The following is a 24,868-nucleotide window of genomic DNA, read 5'->3' as shown; positions in this document are numbered from 1 at the left end:
CTACTCAGGAGGCTGAGGCAGGAGGATTATTTGAGCTCAGAAGCTCAAGGCCTGAACATAGTGAGACCTTAGTCTCAAAAAAAAAAAAAGGAGGTAAATTTTAAAAATGTACCACCAAGAGCTCCTAAAGAAAATTCTCAGTGTCGTACTTTGGGCAGAAGTGAAGTCATAGAAGATGTAAATTCTAAGATGCAAGAAAGAATGGTAAGCAAGCATATTGGTATATATGTAGATACATTGAAATAAATACTACTAAAAGAACAAAAATATGCGTAACTTGTAGATAATAGTATATAAGCTAAAGTATTATGAAATCCTTCTAATGTATTGCTCTTGTGAAGAGAAAAAATACAAATTAATTTAAAACTTTTAGACTTTGTAACTGAGATGAGGAAAGAAAGTTTTATTCATTCAAAGAAAATTTAATTGAATACCTATTATGTGCTGGGAAATATACTAATACTGAGGACACAGCAATGAACGAAATGAAAAGTTTGGCTCTTATGAAGCTTACATTCTAACTAGGGATGACAGATGAAAAAAATATATAAAAGATATATGTGCCAGACACGGTGGCTCACACCTGTAATCCCAGCACTTTGGGATGTCGAGGTGGGCAGATCATGAGGTCAAGAGTTTGAGACCAGCCTGGCCAACATGGTAAAACCCTATCTCTACTAAAAATACAAAAATTAGCTGGGTGTGGTGGCAGGTGCCTGTAATCCTAGCTACTTGGGAGCCTGAGGCAGGAGAATCACTTGAAACTGGAAGGCAGAGGTTGCAGTGAGCCGAGATAGTGCCACGGCACTCCAGCCTAGGCAACAAGAGCGAAACTGTCTCAAAAAAAGGAAAAAAAAAAAAGATATATGTTAGATAATGGTAAGAATTAAAAAGAAAAAGGGAAGTTTGAGGGGAGTGATTTTAAATAAGGGGGTTAGGAAAGGCCTCTTTTATAAGATAGGCTTTGAGGATAGGCCAAAAGGAGGTGAGGGAGTAAGTCATGATGTATCAGTCCATTCTCAGAGTATTGTGATGAAGAAATACCCGAGCCTGGGTAATTTGTAAAGAAAAGGGTTTAATTACTCACACTTCCGCAATGGCTGAGGAGGAATCATAATGGAAAGCAAAGGAAAAGCAGGCACCGTCTTCACAGGGCAGCAGGATGGAGCAAGGGCCTGCAGGGGAAACGTGGGAGGCTTATATAACCGTCAGATCTCGTGAGACTCACCCCCTTTCATGAGAACAGCGTGGGGGAAATCCACCCCATGATTCAATCACCTCCTCCACCTGGCTCTGCCCTTGGCACCTGGGGATTATAGGGATTACAATTCGAGGTGAGATTTGGGTAGCGACACAGCCAAAGCATATTATCCTGGGTATCCTGAGGTGAGGGAATAGATAAATGCAATTATACTGAGGAAGGAGCATGCCTGGTATAGCAAAAAGGAGGAAAAAATGCACACACACAAAAACCAAAACAGCAAAGAGACCAATATGGCTGGAAAAGAATGAGGAAACAACTAGTAAAGGATCATATTGTTAACAAGGCTCAGATTCTGTAGGCTCTATCAGTCAGTTTCTGCTAAGTAACAGTCACAAAATCTCAGCAGCATACAAGAATAACCATTTATTTAGCGCGTGCCCATGGGTCAGAGATCTAGGCTGGGCATACCTAGACAGCCATGCATATCCTAGTTGGGCTTGTTGACAACCATCTGCAGTTCGGTTTGGGGCTGGCTAATCTAAGCTGGGCTCAGATGGAGCAGTTCTGCTCCACGTGTCTCTCTTTTCCTGGGACCATCAGACTAACCTTGGCTTGTTTTTCTCATGACAGGGGCAGAGATGCAAGAAGGAAAGTCCATTGCAAAAATACTTTTCAAGCCTTTGGTTGCACGATGTCTGCTAACATTCCATTGATGAGTCACATGGTCAAGCCCAGAGGCAAGAAATAGGAAAGTATACTCCATTCCTGAATGAAAGGTGACAGAATGAATAGTTCTGAATAGTCATCCAATGTACCACACAGACCCTTATATTATGAGACTATGGCTTTTACTCTGTGATGTGCAAAACTGTTAATGGGTTTTGAAGAGAAATGTGACATGATCGGGTACTGGATTGAAAGTAGAATGAAGGGAGGAGCAAAAAGAGAAACGAAAGATAGGCTATTTATTTATTTATTTATTTTTTGAGACAGATTCTCACCTCTCAGCCAGGCTAGAGTGCAGTGGTGCGATCTCAGCTCACTGCAACCTTCGTCTCCCGGGCTCAAGCAATTCTTCTGCCTCAGCCTCCCGAGTAACTGGGATTACAGTTGTGTGCCACCACACCTGGCTAATTTTTGTATTGTAGCAGATGGGGTTTCACCATGTTGGCCAGGCTGGTCCTGAACTCCTGACCTCAGGCAATTTGCCCACCTCGGCCTCCCACAGTGCTGGGTTACAGGCATGAGCCACTGTGCCCAGCAGGGAAGATAGGTTATAATCCAGATAAGAGAAAATCGTGTTTTGGATTAGGGTTTTAGTGGTAAAGTTGCTAAGAAGTAGTCAGGTTTTGGTTCTGTTTTTGACATAGGGCCAATATAATTTGCTGAAGGGAAGGTAATTTGTGGAGGGATAGGTGGCAGAGTTCGGTAATTTGGAAATACTGGCTTTGAGATGGCTGTTGTCCTAATGGAATTATCAATTAAGCACTTAAATATACAAGTATGAAGTTCAGGAGAAGTTAAGCTTAGAGACATAGATGTGGGAGTTCCTGGTAAATAGATGGTTTTAAAACCTAGATCTGGCTGGGTGTGGTGGCTCAAGCCTGTAATCCCAGCACTTTGGGAGGCCGAGGTGGGTGGATCACGAGGTCAAGAGATCGAGACCATCCTGGTCAACAAAGTGAAACCCCGCCTCTACTAAAAATACAAAAAATTAGCTGGATATGGTGGCGCGTGCCTGTAATCCCAGCTACTCAGGAGGCTGAGGCAGGAGAATTGCCTGAACCCAGGAGGCGGAGGTTGCGGTGAGCCAAGGTTGCACCATTGCACTCCAGCCTGGGTAACAAGAGTGAAACTCTGTCTCAAAAAAAACAAAAAAAACAAAAAAAAAAAACAACCCAGATCCTGGTTAGAGCCACTGAGGAATAGCGATAGAGGAGAAGAGGCCATGGGCAGAACCCCAGGCTAACCTAATATTGAGAGATCTGATGGAGGAGGAAGAACCACAAGAAAAGGCTTTAAAAATGGGATCAGTGACATGGGAGGAATTCTAAGAGTGTGACGTCATGGAAGCCAAGAAGGAAGCCAAATGCTGCAAAAAGAAGCAAGGAGTCAATTTCACTGAAGGCTGCTCAAAGACTAAATAAGTCAAGAACAGGGTCATTAGATTTGGCAATAGAAAAGAAATAGTTGATCCTGATAATAAAGTATTGTGGAGTAGTGGAGGTGGGAGTATAGTTAGGTAAATAAAGGTGTGAAGACCACCTCTATAGATCACTGGAATAGAGATGGGGTGGGATTTAGGAAATGCATCCAGAAAAAGTATTGTTTTATTTTTATAAGAGATACCAGTGGTTATGGAAATTAATCCAATGGAGGTAAAGAAACTCCTGAAGCAGAGAAAAAAGAGAACTGAAGGAGAGGAGTCCTGGAGAAGGTGAGAGAAATTGCTCTTTGCTAGGGGTAGAGCTATTTTATGCATTATAACAGGAGAAAAGGCAAAGAGGTGAAAGGCGCATGGATGGAACGGGAGAAGACTCCGGCCGGATGGTTTCTATTTTCTCAATGAAGTATTTTCTGAAGTTCATGAACTGAGTCAGGGTAAGAGACATGAGAAGCTTGAGGGAAGAGGACTCAGTGTGAAATAGCAATCATCCAGGGAAATGGACTAGAATTACCAGCCTCCTAAGCACCCTTTTAAAATGTGTGCTCATGAACTTAAAGTGAGACCAGTACACAATTTTCACCTGCTCTGTGCAGGGGTGAAGTATTATGAATAGTTTAATTTTGCCACAGTTGGGGTTTTTGTTAGAGAAGCTGAATGAAAGGACAGAGGAGCAGTGTTTTTCAGGGAGTGATTATAACAATGGACCGTGGAATCTAAGCCAGACAAGGAAACAAGTGGGGGCATGTAAAGTGGGAATGAGTTGTATCCAATGATAAAAATACTTTTTTTCTCATCTATTTTAAGTATCCCCCCAAAAATCACTAAATTGGATGTGAAAGGTGGTATCAGTCGTGTAGTTTTTACAGTGTGCTTCATCCTTGCAGGTATAAAAAAAGAAAGGCATTTTAAATATCTGACTTTTGAATCTGGAGTTGGTTTACTGTCAATAAATGTGAAGGGTCTGAGAGTTTTGCTTTCTCTTTTTAGAGACAGTGTCTCACTCTGTCTCCTGGGCTGGAGTGTAGTGGCATGATCATGGCTCACTGCGGTCATGGCTCCAGGGCTAAAACAATCCTCCCACCTCAGCCTCCCAAGTACCTGGAACTACAGGCATGCACCACAATGCCTGGTTGATTTTTTCATTTTTTCATGGAGATAGGGTCTTGCTATGTTGCCCAGGCTAGTCTCAAACTGAGTTCAAGTGATCCTCTGCTTCAGCCTCTGAAAGTGCTGGGATTACAGGCATGAGCCACTGCACACCCGGCCCTGAGATTTTTTCTTTCTTTCTTTTTTTTTTTTTTTTTTTTTTGAGATGGAGTCTTGTTCTTTGTAGCCCAGGCTAGAGTGCAGTGGCATGATCTCAGCTCACTGCAACCTCCACCTCCCGGGTTCAAGAAATTCTTCTCCTCGGTGTCCCGAGTGGCTGGGATTACAGGCATGCACTACCATGCCCAGCTAATTTTGTATTTTTAGTAGAGACAGGGTTTTGCCTTATTGGTCAGACTGGTCTCAAACTCCCGACCTCAGGTGATCCACCTGCCTCGGCCTCCCAAAGTGTTGGGATTACAGGTGTGAGCCACTGTGCCCAGCTGAGATTCTTACTATTAAATTAATAGTTAATTGTTTTGTGTTGACAAAAGACACAAGACTTTTGGTTCAGAGATGGACTGTATTACTCATGACACAGCCAGCAGCGTATCAGCATATTTGTGTTGCTTTCCTTTCCCTCCCAGTCTCACAGAAGTGACAAGATGGGCCTAGTGAATGCTGCAGACATATTGAGTTTGTGTCCCAGCTGAGGAACCCAAGTCCCAGAACTTTTTGAGCAAGTAGCAATCACTGTAGCAGGCAGCAAGCATGAAGTCATGCTGTGGTGACATTGACCTACTTGGTTGTCTATGCGACTAGCTACAGAAATTGCTCAAAATTGGGAGACAGATTAGTCCTATAGCCTGGCACACTCAGCAAGAATGGGCACCACCACCCAAGGCTCATGGTGAGCTGCCTGTCCCCATAGTTACAATACTTTGGAAAGGGGGACTAAATCATGAACAAACTTAATAGTTCTTATTTTAATAATTTACTCTAAGCCACAAAACTTCTTTATATGTATGTTTTCAATATATATTTTCTTTTAACTTAATCCCGAATATGAAAGTATCAACATATATTTTCAAGACTATCCTTATAACTATGCCAGTAAAAATTTCCAAGCTTATTTCTGAATGTATAATAAGAAATACAGATAAAACCTTGTGATTATGTGTGTGTGTGTATGTGTGTGTATACTGGTTTCTTTTCATCATTTATTAAAATTGATTTCCTAAAGATGTTTGAGTATAGGGTAAAACTATATTCTGATCCATTTTCACATTTCTTTCTCTAGATTTTTTCCAAAGCAAACATAATAGAAAAACTGAATGCAGATTAGTAACTAGGCTGCACTAAAACCAGGAAGAATAGAAATGAGCTCCCCCACATTTTTTTTTTTTTTTGGTTTTGAGATGGAGTCTCACTCCTTTGCCCAGACTGGAGTGCAACAGTGCAATCTTGGCTCACTGCAACCTCCTCCTCCTGGGTTCAAGCGATTCTCCTGCCTCAGCCTCCTGGGCAGCTGCGATTAGAGGCACGCACCATCACACTCGGCTTATTTCTGTATTTTTAGTAGAGACAGGGTTTCACCATGTTGGTCAGGCTGAGCTTGTGATCGGCCCGCCTTGGCCTCCCAAAGTGCTGGGATTACAGGTGTGAGCCACTGCACCCGGACAAGCTTCCTTTCTTTTCTTTTTTTCCTTTTTTTTTTTTTTTTTTTTTTTTTGAGACGGAGTTTCGCTCTTGTTACCCAGGCTGGAGTGCAATGGCGCGATCTCGGCTCAGCGCAACCCCCGCCTCCTGGATTCAAGCAATTCTCCTGCCTCAGCCTCCCAAAGTGCTGGGATTACAGGCGTGAGCCACCACGCCCCAAGCTTCCTTTCTTAATCAAAAAGCTTTCGGTCCTGTCAGAAGCACTCGAAAACCCTTACCATCAAAAAACAGCATGGAATTTTGAGTGTCCATTAAGGATACTTTGACACTCCAAAGGAAAAACACAGTGTGACTACATTTTTCTAGGTTTCCTCTGTCCTTAGTCTCCAGGGGCCTGCTGATGAAGCAGCTTAGCTGCTTGCCCTTAGAGCAATCTCATTTGCTTAAAGCCTGGGCACCAAAGACAGTGGGAGAAAACGGTCTTCAATTCAGCTGTCTTTAATTTTCTCTCTCACTCTGTTGAAGTCTCACCAGCTTCTTTGCTTTCCTAGAAGGTGCCAGAAACACTCCCTGCTTAGGGACTTTGCCTTTGCTAGTCCTGTAGGAAGCATGCTACATGCAGAGATCCTCAGCTCACTCTCTCTCTGCTTGCAGGCTTTTGCTCAAATGTCCCTCTAGGAAGCCTACACTGACTACCCGCTTAAAATATCAACCACCACCCCCAGCCCTTCCCCAGCGCTCTTCATCTTTACCCTGCTTATTTTTTCCTTATGACATATCTTCTAATATTCTATATTAATTTTATGTGTGATGTGACCAGGATGCTTCTGTTTCTTGCTGAACCTGAAGTGTCTAAGATGTGTCTAGCACAAAGTAAGTTCTCAGTAAATACCTGAATGAATAAAAGAGTAAGCATATTCTTAATAAAAACGGAAATGCAAACTTAAGAGCTGTTGTTAAATTTTACAACTGGAATGCCTCAGTTAATTTTGGCATTGTTTGGGATAATAGACTTCAAACTTTTTGAAATCTCCTAAGGAGAGCCTGAATGCATTGCTATCTTGTCTTCCTGCCATGCTCATTTAGCATCTCTAAAGTCCAGTGGTCCTTAAAATGAGCTCTTCAATTCAGGATATGCCAAATGATCCAAGAAAGAGCCAGGTGGATGAGTCCTGTGTTTTTGTTCAGAAACATAGAAGTGAAATATATCAAAAAGGGTAGAAAGGACTATTTGGCACTAAGATAGGTGAAAACAGGAAAACAGGACCTGTCTCCATTATTAGAAAACTGGGACAAACTGAATAGAACAGCACCATTTAAAGAATCCCCTGTGATCATGGAAATATTTTATATCTGTATTGTCCAATATGGTAGACCCTAACCACAGGTGACTAATAATACTTGAAATGGGGCTAGAATGGTGGGAGAATTGATTTTTGAAATTTATTTCATTTTAATTAAATAGCATATATGGCTAGTGCTAGTTAATGGCACATATTAGAGAATGCAGGAGTAGATTAGGCCTCTGTCGTAAACTAGCATGGGCAACATCTTTACGTCTCAGAGTGATCCAGCTATCATCACTCTACTCCTTTAACTTCACAATCTTTCCATTACTATGCAGGAAAAAGTTTCAAAAAATATAAACCCAAAGACCTAGGCTAGGCAGACAGCATTTGGAAGTGTCTCAATTGTAGGCAAGGTCTGAAGTTTTAATGTAACCCCTTCATAACTAATTTTGTTGACTTTTCTGAAATGTAAAAATATTCTCAAAAACATTTCTACTTCCGGAATATAATACAGGCAGTGCTCGACTTACGACCACGGTTGGGACCGAGGAACGGTCGTAACACGATTTAGTCGTTAGTTGAGCAGGCTATATGTACAGTTGAAATGGTGCACGCGGAGATGGTAGTGCTGCCAGAAGCTGGTCCGCACTGTCGTACGCCCAGCTGGGCAAGGTTTGCGCTGCCAGACGCGGAGCAGTCGTGGCTAGCGATTGTGGTCGTAAAGTCGAATGGTCGTAAGTTGCATAGGTCGTTAAGTCGATCAATACCTGTATATAATTATTTTAATCCACATATCCACTCTTCTTATGTATATGTTAGTGTATAAAATTGCACAACAGTCCAAAGTTCATGTAAATGAAAACTTGCTGGCACAGGAAAAATAAAAATAATTATAACCATGCTCACCTTGTGTGAATAGATGGGTGAGGGTGGGTAGGGGGAGCAGAGGTACAACTAGCATCAGGATGCATCTAACCTATTAAGTGCTCCAACCAATAAGGAGACTCCTTCAACTTTTAAAATGTGTCCTTTAGAGGAGGCTAGCTTGACATATTCTACCTTGTCTTACGAGTTAAGACAAATCACAGACAGAGTAGAATAATGAATGCAGAAGTCTACAGAATAAAGTGCTAATGTAACAGTTATGAAAGAGAGCTCAGTCAATATTCTTTTCCTGTAATATTACATTTTGCAGGTACCTCGTGTGTGTATATAGAGCAATAGATACTAAATTGGTCAGCCACCTGGAATATATGTTAAATGACACTGGTAAAGTTGTTCTTATTACTAAAATTGATTGGATTCCATTATGCTTTAATGTCTCCCTAATTTAAATCTCTAGACTGTGTAATACATCTTGTCAAATGCTCCTGACATATAGATACCTGCTGCACAAGGAAAAATGCTATACATTAATCAATGAGTCAACTTAGCAAATCATCATTTTAGATTTTAAATTTTTTTTGAAATTTCACACAGAACACATGTTTCACCTCTGTAACCTAAAAATGTTTATGATGATTTAAACTAAATTCATGCCATTTTATAGAACACATTGTATTGCATACAGGCAGTTTTCCGTTATCAGTACCCCTGAAGAGGCAGAGCCACAGGTGACTTAAAACAGAATTTTAAAGCTCTTTTAATGCGAATCCAAATCACTGGTACTTGACGAGATGCATTTTGTTTTTTAACTTCTTCTTCACTGCAGTTTGCGTAGGCTGACATCAAATTATGTTGCGGCCCCAAAGCTTGACAAATGTCAGGCTAAGGTTGTTTGGAATTAAAAGTGGGAAATTAAATTACCAGTAATTGAAAGTTGACCATTTAAAATGTGCTTATAAACCCATCATCAGGAGGATTCTCTAAGAACCGTATACAAGAGGCTGCTGTTTCTTCAATGGATTTTGACCAGCCACCAAGATTTCCAGCAAAGTAAGGAAGGATGCTAGCAGAAACATGGTTAAAGTAAGATACCTGTTTCAAAAAAGAAAGTACAATATTTTAATTTCTCATTGACTTGGAGCTTTTGCTGGGTTAGGGGCGGCTAAGACCCTAACCTTCAGGGGACCTTCTGAAAGAGATGATCCGAAAGGATGACCTTAGGATTCCCATAGTGTGGACGCAAATTACAAAATTACAGTTAATTAACACATATAGATAAATTAAGAGATTTTCCTCTATCTGGAGGAGCCAATTAATCTGCAGATGTTTCATCAAACTTACAATGCATGAATTGCTGTCAATAGCATGGATGAGAAATCCAGCACATATGATTTCACTTCTGATGTACTGTGGAGACGGGGGGACCGATGGCAACATGACCGACTTCACTGCCACTGTGTAAGTGTTACTGAAAGAAGACACTTTCTAAGTTCTTGTGAGAATATGTAATAGTTGTCGGAAAATAAATCCCTATAGCTAACCCAATTAATTTATACAGGTAGAAGTGAAACTAGGAAGGCCCAGATCTTCTAGATTACTGGTCTCATCAGTAAACACTCTCTGGGCTACATGCAAGGTAGGAAGTAGTGTTTTCTGCCTTAGAATTTCATATACAATACTTTGTGTAACTCCACAAAGCTGGAGTCAACCTCCAAACTGAAGTTTTATTGTGCCCTACAGGGTGGTAATTTCAGCCCCCTTTCCTTTTTAAATTAAAAAACAAGCCAGGCAGAGTGGCTCATGCCTATAATCTCAGAACTTTGGGAGGTCAAGGTGGGCTGATCACCTGAGGTCAGGAGTTCAAGACCAGCTTGACCAACATGGAGAAACCTCATCTCTACTAAAAATACAAAATTACAGGCATGCATGGTGATGCATGCCTATAATCCCAGCTTCTTGGGAGGCTGAGGCAGAAGAACTGCTTGAACCTGGGAGGCAGAGGTTGCGGTGAGTTGAGATTATGCCATTGCTCTCCAGCCTGGGCAACAAGAGCAAAACTGTGTTTCAAATAATAATAATAATAATAATAATAATAAAATAAATACCCATTGTTGTTAAAAGAAAAACTCCCCAACAATAGGGGAGAAAATAAAATTTCTAGCCTGTAGGCTAGAAAATAAAAATCTTCCTCCAGTCCAATTGCACTCCCATCCTACTCTCTACCCTAGAAGTGACCACTACATTTTACTGTATGGCCCTCTAGCCTTTTTAAAATAAATGAATGACACTTGTATAAGCAAATGCACACAAAACTTTTTACATAAATATCATTTTACAAACATCGATCTACAATTTGATTTTTCATCTAGCAATAATCTCTGGCAGTGTTTCTCTATCCGTGCCACTATAGCTGCTTCACCCATTTTAATGATGGTACGATACTTTGTAGTATGGATCTACCATAACTACAAGATGTGTTTTCCATTTGTTTCTAATATTTTTTGACATAATAAATGATACGACACTGAACATCTGTTAACGCTCACATGTGTGTGGGATTATTTGGGACGCTTCCTCTTAGAAGCTAGATGCCATGCTCTGAGCAGTTCAATGAACATGGAAAAACCATGCCTGGGTATTCTGATCGACAGCCCCAGCTGCCAGCCAGCCATGGGGGATGTCTAACACAGCCAAGCTTCTGTGAATTCTAAACCAATTCCCGGTGTTTTGCTTAGCTCCCACTGCATTTTTACTAATCATGGAATGTTTCAAAGGTTTACTGAGTATCAGTTTTACATCTACATAGGAAAAGAACTACTTTAGGATTCTTGCCTTGTGCTTTGCACACAGCTGGCACTTAATAGATGATTGTTAATTTTTTAAATAATAGCTAAAGATTCATCTAGGTACAATTCAAATGAACATAACTGAGGAGCAGAAATATCTACACAAACTTCCTTATTTTCACATCAACTGTTAATTTCTATCCTATACTATGAAATATTGATAGAACACTTGAACTGCATATACTTACCCATCTTTGAGAGGTTTTCTTCGTGATACGAGTACTACCACGTCTTTGGGTTTGTCATCATTCACTATAGGACAGGTGATGTAATATAGCTGATCATCTTCACTCACCCAGTCTATGACTTCACAGGACCTGTGTATACAGAACAGTGAAAAAGGGTATACTTTCTACCTGCTAAGGCATTCGCTTCCCTTATTTGCTTACCTAATCTCATTATTGGTGTCCATATTTGCGCCTTCAGCTCACCTAATCATCCCCATAAAAGCTAGCATCATTGCTCAAGTCTACCTTTAGGAGAACTCTTTGAGGCTGGGCACAATGGCTTATGCCTGTAATCCTAACACCTTGGGAGGTCAAGGTGGGAAGATCACTTGAGGCCAGGAGTTCAGGACCAGCCTGAGCAATCTTGCAAAACCCCATCTTTACAAAAAAAAATTTTTTTTTTAAATTAGCTGAGTGTGACGACGCATGCCTGTAGTCCCAGCTATGTGGGAGGCTGAGGTGGAAGGATCACTTGAGCCTGAGAAGTTGACGCTGCAGTGATCCATGATTGTGCCACTGCACTCCTGCCTGGGTGAGATCTTATCTCAAAAACAAACAAAGAAAAACAAAAAGAAACCCTCAACAAACAGACAAAAAACACGAGAGCTCTTTGATCAGAAGGAATAATTCTGCATGTGATAAAGAGGATGGTGGCTGTCTGACTTCAAATTCATAATTCTCAGTACTTCAGTGAAAGGCATTGAGTTGTTTTATATAAAATTATTTTTCTCTAGAATCAAGTAAAAGCATTCTCTAGAATCAAGTAAAAGCTGGTAAATGACATAGTTAATCCAGGGATTGTTAGACAAAGAAACGTGGTATACTGGAAACAGCAGTAACTTTGGAGTCAAACAACTTTCTTTCGACTCCCAGAGTGCCACTTACTTGCTATGTAAGTTGCGTTAGGCAAGTCATTTTATTTTTTCATCTATAAAATTTAGATAATGATACATGGGGTTATTGCAAAGAGTCACTGAAAACACCTGGCACCTGAATCATAGTAGCTGTACAAGAAAAGTTAGTTGAATTACGATTAATTCATCCATTCCCCCATTCATTCAACTTCAATTTGGCTGTAATGTCAAGTGACATAGAGAATAGCGGGTGAAACATTTTTTAAGCATCAACACCAAAGTTTAGGCATTGTTCTTCCTAAAAGTTTTGTACTGGTAGAGTATCTACTAAGTTGATACAAGAAAATTGAGAACTGTTCCTCTTCTCTCAGAATGATTTATTATGATAGCATTAACTATGATGTATCATTATGATATGGTAAATATTGGGTAGAGAAGGGCAGGGTCCCTGGTGAGGGCTCCACCTTTGGGCCTGTGCCCATGGACCTAAATGAGGACAGGCATTTCTGTTCTCATACCCCAAAAGTTACCTTTTGGCCCACCACACCCCACATCCTGTGTCCGTAAGAAACCCGAGACCCTAGCAGGCACAGACAAAGTGGCTGGATGTTGAGAGGAACAGAGGAACAGAAGGACACACTGACAGACATCAGCAGATGCTGGCAACCATCGATGGTGGAAAGATGTGGAATTCTGTTGGGGGTAGTCGGAGGAAAGTCTGGCGTCTGGGCTGCTGGACTCCAGGAGAAAACCACCTTCCCACTCCATCCCCCTTCTGGCTCCCCATCCATCTCACTAAGAACAACTTCCCCCACTTAATAAAACCTTGCATCTATCTTCCAAGGCCACATGTGATCCATTTTTTCCAGTACACTAAGGCAAGAATCCAGGATATAGAGCGCTTTGCAGATGCCACTGCAGCCTGGAGCCTTGTAGTATCAGCCATGGTCAACCTCACCATGTTCTTTGACATCGCCATTGACGGTGAGCCCTTGGGCTGCATTTCCTTCGAGCTGTTTGCAGACAACTTTCCCAGGACAGCAGACAACTTTCATGCCCTGAGCACTGGAGAGAAAGGATTTGTTTATAATGGTTCCTGCTTTCACAGAATTACATCAGGGTTTATGTGTCAGGGTGGTGACTTCACACGCCATAATGGCACTGGTGGCAAGTCCATCTACGGGGAGAAATTTGATGACGAGAACTTCATCCTATAGATTTCAGGTCCGGGCATCTTGTCCATGACAAATGCTGGACCCAACACAAATGGCTCCCAGTTTTTCATCTGCACTGCCAAGACTTAGTGGTTGGATGGCAAGCATGTGGTCTTCGGCAAGGTGAAAGAAGCCATGAGTACTGTGGAGGCCATGGAGCGCTCTGGGTCCAGGAATGGCAAGACCAGCAAGAAGATCACCGTTGCTGACTGTGGACAACTCTAATGAATTTGACTTATGTTTTATCTTCACCACCAGACCATTCCTCCTGTAGCTCAGGAGAGCACCCCTCCACCCCATTTGCTTGCAGTATCTAAGAATCTGTGATCTCGCTGCAGTTCCCTTTGGATTCCATGTTTCCCTTGTTCCCTTCCATGCGTAGCTGGATTACAGAGTTAAGTTTATGATTATGAAATAAAGACTTAAAAAAAAGAATCCAGGATACAGAAAGCCCTCTGTCCTTGCCGTAAGGCAGAGGGTCTAACTGAACTTATTAACACAAGCTGCCTGCAGACAGCAAAACTGAAAGAGCGCACCGTAGCACAGGCCCACTGGGGCTTCGGGAGCCGGAAACACTCAACCCTAGATGCTGCTGTGGGGTTGGGGCCCAAAAACGCTCCCCCAACCTGAGCATCTGCATGATACCCCTAGGGGTTTGAGCAAAACTGAAGAGACAAGACATACCCCTGTAGCCGGCCATATGAGGAGGATGAGGGAACGCCTCCCGTTTTAACTCTAGCATCTGTGCAAATGTAACACATGACCCAAGAGATGTTTCACTTTAGTGGTATTAAATGATTTGTTACATGGTATTTCTAAAACTCTATCACAGTGAGCTTTAGAAAATTTAAAGATGAGCCTCGATCTTGTCAAGATTAGGAAATGCCTTACATAATAGGAAGCCCATCTCACCAACCCTTCCGTGTCAACAAGGTGGCCGTGAAGCTCAGTGGGGTGCCATAGCCAAGGCGGCTGGGCCTCAGTGCAGTTGGACCCCATCAGTGCCCTTGGCAGTGTGCACAGCTCTGTACTGTGTTCCAGGAGAGGGTCAGGGAGTGGAAGAGACTGGATTAGGGATGCAGGAGACAGGGAGGGACAGGAGTAGATGTCGGCTAATGAGAGCAGGGACATCATCAGGAGGGGGAGCAGGCAGGCATGCCTTTCACCCTGGGGCTCACACAGCTTGCCCTCTTAGCTTCTCACCAGGGAGGGTTGCTTCACAGGAAAGTAAGGGACTGTCAATGAAATATTGTAGGCAGGACAACTGGATAATCACTTCCTCAAGAGCAATGAGGTTGCATATTAAAGTAGAAGAATGTAGAATTCAAAGCATAACAGATTTTGGGTTCCAATTTGGGTTCCATCACTTCATTGCTTGTACAATCTTGGCAAGTCTCAGAAGTTCTTAAATGGAAATAATGTCAACCTTGAAGTTACTGGTAGAATTACTATAGATGTGGGCAAAGCAAGTCAACTCAATATAGATGATGAGCATAATAATTTTTGTTTTGTGTCTCTCAGTATCACTTGATGTAGTATTCTATGCAGAGCCAACTTTATTTTAATTTTTGACAGAGTCTCCTGTGTCACCCAGTCTAGAGTACAGTGGTGTGATCTTGGCTGACTGCAGCCTTGACCTCCCAGACTCATGCAATCCTCCCACCTGAGCCTCCTGAGTAGCTAGGACTACAGGCAGGCACCACCTCATTCAGCTAATTTTTGTATATTTTACAGAGATGGTCTTTCACTGTGTTGCTCAAACTGGTCTTGAACTTCTGGGCTCAGCTATCCACCTGCCTCAGCCTCCCAAAGTGCTGTGCCTGGGTAAACTTTTAAATAGCTCTTTAATTACTAAAACAATGGGTCACACATTGGACAATGGAGGTGGACTGCAACATGGAGATCATCTTTTACACGATGTCAAGGTTGATTGAGAAAAATTTTTAAATTTGTTCTTACACAAAATGGGGGTCCCACAAAGGTCGCTTTGTAAAGTCAGACAAGAGATGATAAGCCAAATGCGCTGGACTTCCCACGTGCTTTTCAACCCAAACAGATAAAACATCATGCTCTTCCAGAGTGTATATTTTTATCTAAAAGAAAACAACAAAAATTAAATTACAAAAGAAAATTGATGCTTTTACTTTAAAAACCATACACATGTATATATAGTCACAGACCCATTGCACTAACTAAGGCATCTTGTTTCCTGGATGAAAATGAAGCCCCATGGCAATTTCTCTTGAAATACCAGGATGTCTAGAAGTCTTTCCAGAGGCTATAATCCCTTATCCTCTAAACAATATGTGACTTGAGGGTGGGGTATTTAATTATTGAACAGCAGTTTTTTTTCTCATGAAAAATTTAAAAACCTAGGCCCTTCTCTCCTTGTCTCTTTGTGATGTTTCCCTCCCTTTACCGAGAATATCACCAGACTGCGAGGCAGGTCAGCACCTCATCTCCAGGGCTATATAGCTTAGGACACTTTCCCAGAATGTCAGGTGTGTCTTCAACTGGGCCAAAGGGATCCAGGAAGTGAATCAGCCACCTCTAGAACCATCTCAGCCTCTGGCGAGGGGGCGGGGGGGGGGCTCCTGGAGCACCATATTTCCTTAGCACAAAGCATCGTTTCATTTCTGAATCATAGAGGCTGGCTCATCCTTCAGAAAAGCTAGTTCCTGGTTTCCTGACACACATTATTCCTTAGGTAAGAGGAGGCATGTTTTGGGGAGCCATTTGACATACACTTAAGCATTAATGCATCCCTTGCTACTCTGAACTTTTCTTCTACTGTGTTTTTGACAATATCAAAGATGTGTGTTCAGCTAAGAACACATTTCTATCCTTCCCATTTTCTTTGTCTCTTTCAGGGTACTTTGAAGTTAGTGTTGAAATTCGCCACCTTATAACCACTCCCATGGCAATAAGCTGTGAGAAGACAAACACACATGAGGTTAGGACTTCACTGCAGGAGTCAAGATAGAAAAAATCAGCCTGTAAAAGAGAAACCTTTATTTGAACATAAATATTGTCAATAAGAGAATGAAGAAATGAGAAATTAACTACAAGCATGTCAGAAAGGAAACAAGTGATTATTTGTTTATACCATTTAACCTCTCCAATTGAACTTGGTTCTAAGCCTCCCTTTAAATCCAGCCTGCAAAGAAGACATGACTGAGGCTGTGAGCACTTACCAAACACAAAGAAAACTATGGATGGGGCTCCAGGTGGCTGGTGAGACTCCCCTTACTTAGCATGGGCATGTCTAACTTTGTCCCCGGCACAGGGGGAGTTGAAGGAGGTTCACTGGTATAAATCGAGGGAATTTATCAGATTTATCAGACACCTAACCAGTGCTTGGTGGGCAAATGGCTCTAGGATGGGCCACTGGGGATCTGCAGTCTCAGAGGAGCTGAGGGCAGGTGGCCAGGGTGAACTCCATAGTGCCAGTCCTATTCTGGCCTTCGGGCAGCCATGTTCTACTCTGGTGGAATGAGATGAAGTGGGATGCAATATTGTACTGAGCACTCATTAAGAGTTGCATTATGTCTCCACCCGTCCACTCCCAAATTCATGTGCTGTAGTTCCAACCTCCTGTACCATAGAACGTGACCTTATATGGAAATAGGACTCTTGCAGATGTAATTAGTCAAGATGAGGTTGTACTGTGGTAGGAAGAGCCCCTTATCCAATATGACTGGTATCCTTATTAAAAAGGGACATTGGACATAGACATGCTTACAGAAGGAACACATGTGATGATAAAGGTGGAGATCCGGTGATGTGTCCACAAGCCAAGGAACGCCAAAGATGACCAGAAAATCAGCAGAAGCTAGGAGACAAGCATGGAACAGATTCTCCCTTATAGGCTCAGAAAGAAGCAACCCTGCTGACATCTTGATCTCAGACTACCAGCTTCCAGAATTGTGAGACAATAGATTTCTACTGTGTCTACTACCCAGTCCGTGGTCCTCTGTTACAGCAGCCCTAGGAAACTAAAACAGCACTTTTCTAGGGAGCTGCTTCCAGGCTGCAGTCACATGCTTCTGCTTTCTATCCTGGAGCCAAACCAAACATCAGGCTAAGTTATAACCACCACTGAATTCTGCCCTTACAGAGCTCACTTGACTTATCCAATGCCAGGTACAGTGCTGAATGAGCAAATTCGATTTTGATCTTTCCCCTAGAAGCTGAGGGTAGCAGAAAGTCCCCATTGCCCTGCTGTCAAAATCAATGATATTGATGCAAACAAAGTAGACAAGGAAATGCTGTAGTTAGTTTTGGTTCTCTTTAAACCCTGCTAAGAAAGGCCCGTTTTTGCTTAGTAAAAAAATTTTCCAGGAACAATTCTCCAAGAAAATGAATTACCTTTCATGCTTGGGAATATAGAGGTTCAATTTATTTATTTATTTGTAACCAACTGATATGGTCTGGATTTGTGACCTCAGCCAAATCTCATGTCGAATTGTAATCCCCACTGTTGGAGGAGGGGCCTGGCAGGAGGTGACTGAATCATGGGAGTGGACGTCCCCCTTGCTGTTCTTGTGATAATGAGTGAGTTCTCATGAGATCTGGTTGTTCGAAAGTGTGTGGCACCTCCCCCTTCGTTCGCTTCCTCCTGCTCTGGCCCGGTAGGACGTGCCTGTCTCCCCTTCGCCGTCTGCCATGATTGTAAGTTTCCTGAGCCCTCCTCAGCCACGCTTCCTGTGCAGTCTGTGGAACCGTGAGCCAATTAAACCTCTTTTCTTTAAAAATTACCCAGTCTCTGCCGGGCGCGGTGGCTCAAGCCTGTAATCCCAGCACTTTGGGAGGCCGAGGCGGGTGGATCACGAGGTCGAGAGATCGAGACCATCCTGGTCAACATGGTGAAACCCCGTCTCTACTAAAAATACAAAAAATTAGCTGGGCATGGTGGCGTGTGCCTGTAATCCCAGCTACTCAGGAGGCTGAGGCAGGAGAATTGCCTGAACCCAGGAGGCAGAGGTTGCGGTGAGCCGAGATCGAGCCATTGCACTCCAGCCTGGGTAACAAGAGCGAAACTCCGTCTCAAAAAAAAAAAAAAAAAAAAAAAAATTACCCAGTCTCAGGTAGTTCTTTGTAGCAATGTGAGGATGAACTAATACATCAACTCAGACATTTGCTTTATCACTTGATAGTTGGTTAATTTTATTCTAGGAAATGAAGCTGAAAGCCAGCAGGCTCAAAGTCTGCTGGAGCTTGCTAACATTTTATTAGCGATATCATTTTTTTTAAAATTCGAGTAAGACTCTTTTTGACTGTGAATGTCTTATACAAATAGTACAAAAGGGCTTGTAATCCCCGCACTGTGGAAGGCCTAGGCAGGTGGATCACCTGAGGTTAGGAGTTTGAGACCGGCCTGGTCAACGTGGTGAAATCCCATCTCTAGTGAAAATATGTCAATTAGCCAGGCGTAGTGGCGCGTGTCTGTAGTCCCAACTGCTCGGGAGGCTGAGACACAAAAATCCCTTGAACCTGGAGGGTGGCGGTTACAGTGAGCCGAGATCACACCACTGCACTCCAGGATGGGCATCAGAGTGAGACTTTGTCTCAAAAAACCAAACAGTACAAGATGAAACAACTAAAAATTTTAGAACGTTTGTGCCATCTATTAACAAATACATTATTGAAACTACACTGTGGGAAAGAGGACAAAAGTGGTTTTTACAGAAGCCTAGAAGAGGCTTCATTTTTCTTGGAGGCATCTGGAGATGACCGCAGGGGCCAAGGAGGTGGGGGTCAGACAGGCGGAGCTCTGGGCCCAGCCCTTCCCCCAGCTCCATGAGAATAGTTCCCCTCGGCTCTATTTCCTACACTGGGAGTCTGTCCTGTGTAAAGGTTTTCAGATGGTTCGTGTCATTCTGGCCTTCACCATAATTTCCCCAGTACACCCAGGTCTTCCTTTAATAAAAAGCTACTGCTGTCAGGCCAGTCTCCTACGCAATGCTAATTCTCATGAGGAGAACCTGGCTCAAACTACCCACTGCCTAGAAAGCCCTGTTTCTCCCTCAGCAATCCACTCCTGACACTATCTTCAAGGAGGTAAGAACGACCTCCTCTCTGAAGTTCTCCCTATATAACTGTCTTCTTTTTCTTGGACTTGCCTGTAAGAGCTGACTTTTTTTATTTTTTTCACCTGTTGCGATGGAGTCTAGCTCCATCACCCAGGCTGGAGTGCAGTGGCATGATCTTGGCTCACTGCAATCTCCACCTCCCAGGTACAAGCGATTCTCCTGCCTCAGCCTCCCAAGTAGCTGGGACTACAGGTGTGTGCCATCACATCTGGCTATTTATTTATTTTTGTATTTTTAGCAGAGATGGGTTTCACCATGTTGGTCAGGTTGGTCTGGAACTCCTGACGTGGTGATCCACCAAGAGCTGACTTTTATGGTTTTAGCACTACAATCTTTCACTTGTTATTCCACTATATATATAAGGTCGTTTGACCTTATAATTATTCTTCACCTGTGTGATGTTTCCAAAATACACCTTTTGCTCCTTGTATTACTACTACATTTAATTCTATCATTATACACGAAACATGAAATGAGTTAAAACCATAAGCTCTATCAAATTTCATCACATATACTATAATTTTAGACTTTTGCCATCAAATTTGTATTGAAAACCTGGAAAAAACCTGGTTTTGTTTTTTTTTTAGAGACAAGGTCGTTTTATGTCACCCAGGCTGGCTTCAAACTCCTAGGCTCAAGCAATCCTTCTGCCTCAGACACCTGAGTAGCTAGGACTACAGGTGGATGCTGTCAGACCCAGCTTTGAGGAAAGTATGATTCTTTTAAAAAATTGTTTTAATTTTTGATACAGGGTCTCACTCTGTTGCCCAGGCTGGAGTGCAGTGGTATGATCTCAGCTCACTGCAACCTCCACTTTCCAGGTTCAAGTGATTCTCATGCCTAAGCCTCCCAAGCAGCTGAGATTACAGGTATCCACCATGACACCTGGATAATGTTTTACTTTTAGTAGAAATGGGGTTTCACCATGTTGGTCAGGCTGGTCTTGAACTCCTGACCTCCAGTGATCCACCCGCCTCGGCCTCCCAAAATGCTGGGATTACAGGTGTGAGCGATTGTGCCCAGCCAGAAAGTATGATTTTTACAACACAGGCAACTGTGTTGTAAGAATTATTCCACTAAAAGGTGACAGAAAAAAATAAAGTAATATTTTAAAATTAAAAACATATAAGCTGTAAGAAGTGGGAGAGAAGAGGAGAACTCTTCAAAAACATTTTTATCAGATTTTTAAAATCAGATTTTTATCATAAGTATAATCTTTATAGAAGAAATTCAATGGAAATAACACGAGAATGTTTCTTTAACTATGTTTCTTTACCCTCTAGTAAGTAGCTACACAAAAATTAAGAATTAATCATTGATAGCTGTCCTACAACACTAGCAAATTTATTTGGATATGCTTCAGGCCACACCCTCCCAAAGAACTGAAGTTTTAATATATTCTATGACTTCACTAAATATGTTCTTTCACTTCATTCCAGACATGAATTTGTTCTTTTCCACTGCTGCTCATGAACGCTCGGATGCCAGCAATGATGAAAGAAGCAGATTTTATATGAGTAGAATTAAACAAAACATTGAAGCATCTTTTATGAAAGAGAAACAAATAGTTTAGTTAAACCTCTGTTTCTGTATCACTGAATGAGGCAAAGACAGAAACTTAACCGGATCCAAATGGGATAAGGAAGACCCCTGAAGGATTTAATAATGAGGGCAAAGAAATCATAAAAGGAAACAACGAAAAATAAAACATTCAGAAGGGGTCACAGTCAGCATTGAAAGAATCAATGAAGTAGCATCTGAATTTACTTAGATTTTAAGGTAAAGTAACAATATAATTTATCATCCAAACTGGAACACCAAGACACTCTTCATAATTATGATGGGATAACAGGTGTAAGCCAGAACTGTCTCAGGAAAATCAGGACATATGGTCATCCTATTTCATAGGCTGCTGCTTCACTGATGATAAAAATCAGTGCATACTGAAATATGAATGGAGCTGAAGTGCCGGCATTAGTGAGCATCTCTGAAGTGCCAGGCGTTCCCATGGTCTGGGTGTAGTGGTGAGCAGACCAGCCCTCAGAAAGCTACGGTCTAGTTAGTGTGGGCATGAGCTTCTGAGGGTCTCCTAATAAACCTCTGAAATTAGACAAAATTAAGATCCAAATGATGTATGTCTCTTTAAACCTGATGGCATGCAAAACACTATCATAGGTCATAAGAGAGATGCAAAGAAGGTGAGACAAGGCTTCTTTCTTAAGTTTATGATGTACTTAGGGGAAGAAGACCATGTGTAAAAAGTTAAATTTCTCTGTAAGGCTTAAATATTAATTTGAGGTAGCTGTGGAAGAAATGTCACGAGACAGGGTATAATTAGTTGACAAACTGTTCATTATTTTTAGAGACAGAGTCTTGCTCTATTGCCCACACTGGAGTGCAATGATGCAATCATAGCCGACTGGAGGCTGAAATGCTCAACTGATCCTCCCACCTCAACCTTCTGGGCAGCTAAGACTGCAAGTGTCTGCTACCACAGCAAGCTAATTTTAAATTTTTTTTGTAGAGATGGGGCTCATTATTTTTCCCAGGCTGGTATCAAACTCCTGGCCTCAAGGGATCCTCCTGCCTTGGCCTCCCAAAGCACTAGGGTTCCAGGCATGAGCCAGCACACTCAGCCAGAAAAATTAACTTTAAAGAAGTCATGACTAAAGGATTTACTAGAAAAAGTCGCTCCTTAAATCAAGCATGGCAGGAGAGTGTTTATGGAGAAGCATCTGTCTTGATCTAGATCAGGTGGGATTGGGGTAGATGGAGAAGGAGGAGAGGGAGACGGAGTGTAAGAACCTCAGCTCAGCGGTAGGAGTATGCAGGGCCTATTTGAAGGACTCCAAATCAACCAGCTGGTAGAGACAGGGCTGAAAAGATGCTTGCCTCTTAGAAGCTGTTACCTCAAAAGATTTTTAAATCTTTTTATTTATTGCATTTTAGGTTTTGGGGTCCATGTGGGGAACATGCAAGACGGTGGCATAGGTACACACATGGCAGTGTGATTTGCTGCCTTCCTCCCCATCACCTATATCTGGCATTTCTCCCCATGCTGTCTCTCCACAACTCCCCACCTCTCACTGTCCCTCCCCTATTTCCCCCTGACAGACCCCAGTGTGTGATGCTCCCCTCCCTGCGTCCATGTGTTCTCATTGTTCAACACCCTCCTGTGAGTGAGTATGCAGTGTTTGATTTTCTGTTCTTGTGTCAGTTTGCTGAGAATGATGGTTTCCAGATTCATCCATGTCCCTACAAAGGACACGAACTCATCGTTTTTCATGGCTGCAAAAAGCAGCAGTAGAAGCAGTAGAACCACCACCACCATCAGCGCCTTGATTTGTGATGAGCCATCGATTACACAAATACCTGGAGGCGTCCTACCTTTTCCACAGCGCTGGTCAGCTCCCAACCCCTTTTGGCTGCCAGTTTTTTGAGGGCCTCCACATTGCTGTCACTCAGGGATGCCTAGAATAGAAATATTTTTAAAGCTGTGTGTTCAATACATGGATGTGTGATCAAATATTTTCTGCTTAAAAAATAGGCACTGTTGGAGGATGTATATGTCTAGCCCAAGTGATAGTGTTGAGTTTAGAACTAAGCTATGGGCTGGGTGACGTGGCTCACACCTATAATCCCAGCACTTTGGGAGGCCGAGGCAGCCAGATCACTTGAGAATAAGAGCTCAAGACCAGTCTGGCCAACATGGTGAAACTCCATCTCTACTTAAAATACAAAAATTAGCTGGGTGTAGTGGTGCAAACCTGTAATCCCAGCTACTCAGAAGGCTGAGGCAGAAGAATCACTTGAACCCGCCATCAGGAGGTGGAGGTTTCAATGAGCCAAGTTTGCACCACTGCCCTGCAGCCTGGGTGACAGTGTGAGACTCCATCTCCAAAACATTAAAATTAAAATTAAAAAGAACGAAGCTGCAGCTAACATATAATTTCTATCTTGAACCCTTAATTTAGGATTCAGACAAGGTAACTGTATACTTAACAACTGGTATTTTAGTTGGTATCCTGAGTGAAGACAGAGTACCTTTCAGTATGACTGCTAATCAATGTGTAATAAGTAAACTTGGATTTCTCTTTACATTTAATGGTCAAAAATATTCAAATGACTACTACTTTGTTATTATTTTTATAAAATTGCAAGCTGGTGGGCACAAGCCACAGTGAGATACCGGATGGGACCGTGCCGTGCTTCTGGAACATGTCTGATGGCAGAGCATCCTGGGTCGAACGGTAAGAAGTCCAACAAGGCTAAGCTGCTGGTTGGTCAGCGGTAACTGATAGCCTGGTTTTGTTTCATTTTGACATGACTGGCTGATGTAATCCACCTTTTCACATAACCTTGTAGGTACAACCTAAGCCAGTTAGGCAAGGGGATTTCCATTTTTGTAAAGATAATAATTTTAAATGAAGAGCTCCAAATAATAAAACATCACCTGCTTGCTGATATCCCAGTGTATGGAAAGTGGAACCTCTTTTTTGTGGGAAATAACATATTTCCTGGGGAAAAACAGTAAAATGTTAAATGACAGGTTTTTTTTTTTTTTCCCTCTGCATTTAGCCACAACAATAATCATAATACTTTCTTGAACTTCCATCAGGAGTGGATATCCGTGGAACAACATGGAAGAACTACTTTCATAAGTCAGTAATCAGCCTTCACGGCCAGGAAACATCAGACCTTCTCTTCTTCCATTATGTGGGAATGGAGACCCAGAGAGGGGCTCTTCGTTATATAACTTGTGAGATTAGAGAATACTCCATAAAATCATTAGACCTTACGTTCCTTACCTGCCTAGGCGAATTCTTTTGCGTGCAATAGCTCCCCAATAGCGTCTAAAATCATCCTTTAATCAAAATAAGGAAAATCAAATCAAATCTCTACTATCTTAGTGCTATAATCCTTAAGTATCCTTCTCCTAAATCAGTCAAAAGAGCTAACTGGGATGCGGTATCTCTCCGTGAACTGACTTCGTCAGGTCAGAGCCTCTGCTGACTCCACACAGGGCAGCTGCAGCAATCCTCGTAGCTGTTTTCTTCCTTTTTTCAAAAGTGGAGACAATTATCTTATGTTACCAGAATTATACTCAATTGTCACTACAGAGTTTTTAGAAAAAATTAGCAATTAGTAATTTCAGGATGAGGGAAAGATATGGTTCCCATGAACGTGGCACAGTGTCAAGAGCTGGAGTTAGGGACGTGAGAGAAGAGACCCAGAAACAGGACACTGAAGGTGACATCCTACCCACAGCAGCGTGTGGCCCAGTCGAGGTCAGGCCTTCAGGGCTTCCATCATTTGAACAAATGATCAGAGCGATTGGGGGGAAA

At 42.2% G+C, this 24,868-nt stretch overlaps 1 protein-coding gene and 1 long non-coding RNA gene across 7 annotated transcripts in view; one reads left to right on the top strand and one right to left on the bottom strand.

Moving 5' to 3' along the window:
• Positions 1-9,023: 9,023 nt before the first annotated feature.
• The window catches only part of ACOT12 (acyl-CoA thioesterase 12), a 57,765-nt gene continuing 41,920 nt past the window's right edge, over positions 9,024-24,868 (bottom strand). For 4 of the 6 annotated variants that reach the window (XM_039472156.2, XM_074384251.1, XM_074384242.1 and 1 more), the window contains 7 exons: positions 24,332-24,387; positions 23,977-24,040; positions 22,911-22,994; positions 15,391-15,524; positions 11,325-11,453; positions 9,632-9,758; positions 9,024-9,382 (listed from right to left, as the gene is read on the bottom strand). In XM_039472156.2, the coding sequence (XP_039328090.1) occupies positions 9,233-9,382; positions 9,632-9,758; positions 11,325-11,453; positions 15,391-15,524; positions 22,911-22,994; positions 23,977-24,040; positions 24,332-24,387 (744 nt within the window). In that variant the 3' untranslated portion in view covers positions 9,024-9,232. Of the gene's footprint in view, positions 9,383-9,631; positions 9,759-11,324; positions 11,454-13,042; positions 13,283-15,390; positions 15,525-22,910; positions 22,995-23,976; positions 24,041-24,331; positions 24,388-24,868 lie in introns of those variants that run through there. The other 2 variants (XM_074384241.1, XR_005580056.2) reach the window with 2 other exon arrangements.
• LOC141580922 (uncharacterized) lies at positions 18,003-24,794 on the top strand. The gene is made up of 4 exons (XR_012513349.1): positions 18,003-18,102; positions 20,963-21,302; positions 23,685-23,773; positions 24,142-24,794. It is a non-coding gene; the product is annotated as an uncharacterized LOC141580922 (long non-coding RNA).

Source organism: Saimiri boliviensis, chromosome 1 (genome assembly GCF_048565385.1).
Source record: "Saimiri boliviensis isolate mSaiBol1 chromosome 1, mSaiBol1.pri, whole genome shotgun sequence".
Classification (NCBI taxonomy): Eukaryota; Metazoa; Chordata; class Mammalia; order Primates; family Cebidae; genus Saimiri; species Saimiri boliviensis.
The sequence above is the reverse complement of the archived record's forward strand: the minus strand, read 5'-3'. Positions and strand labels throughout refer to the sequence as shown.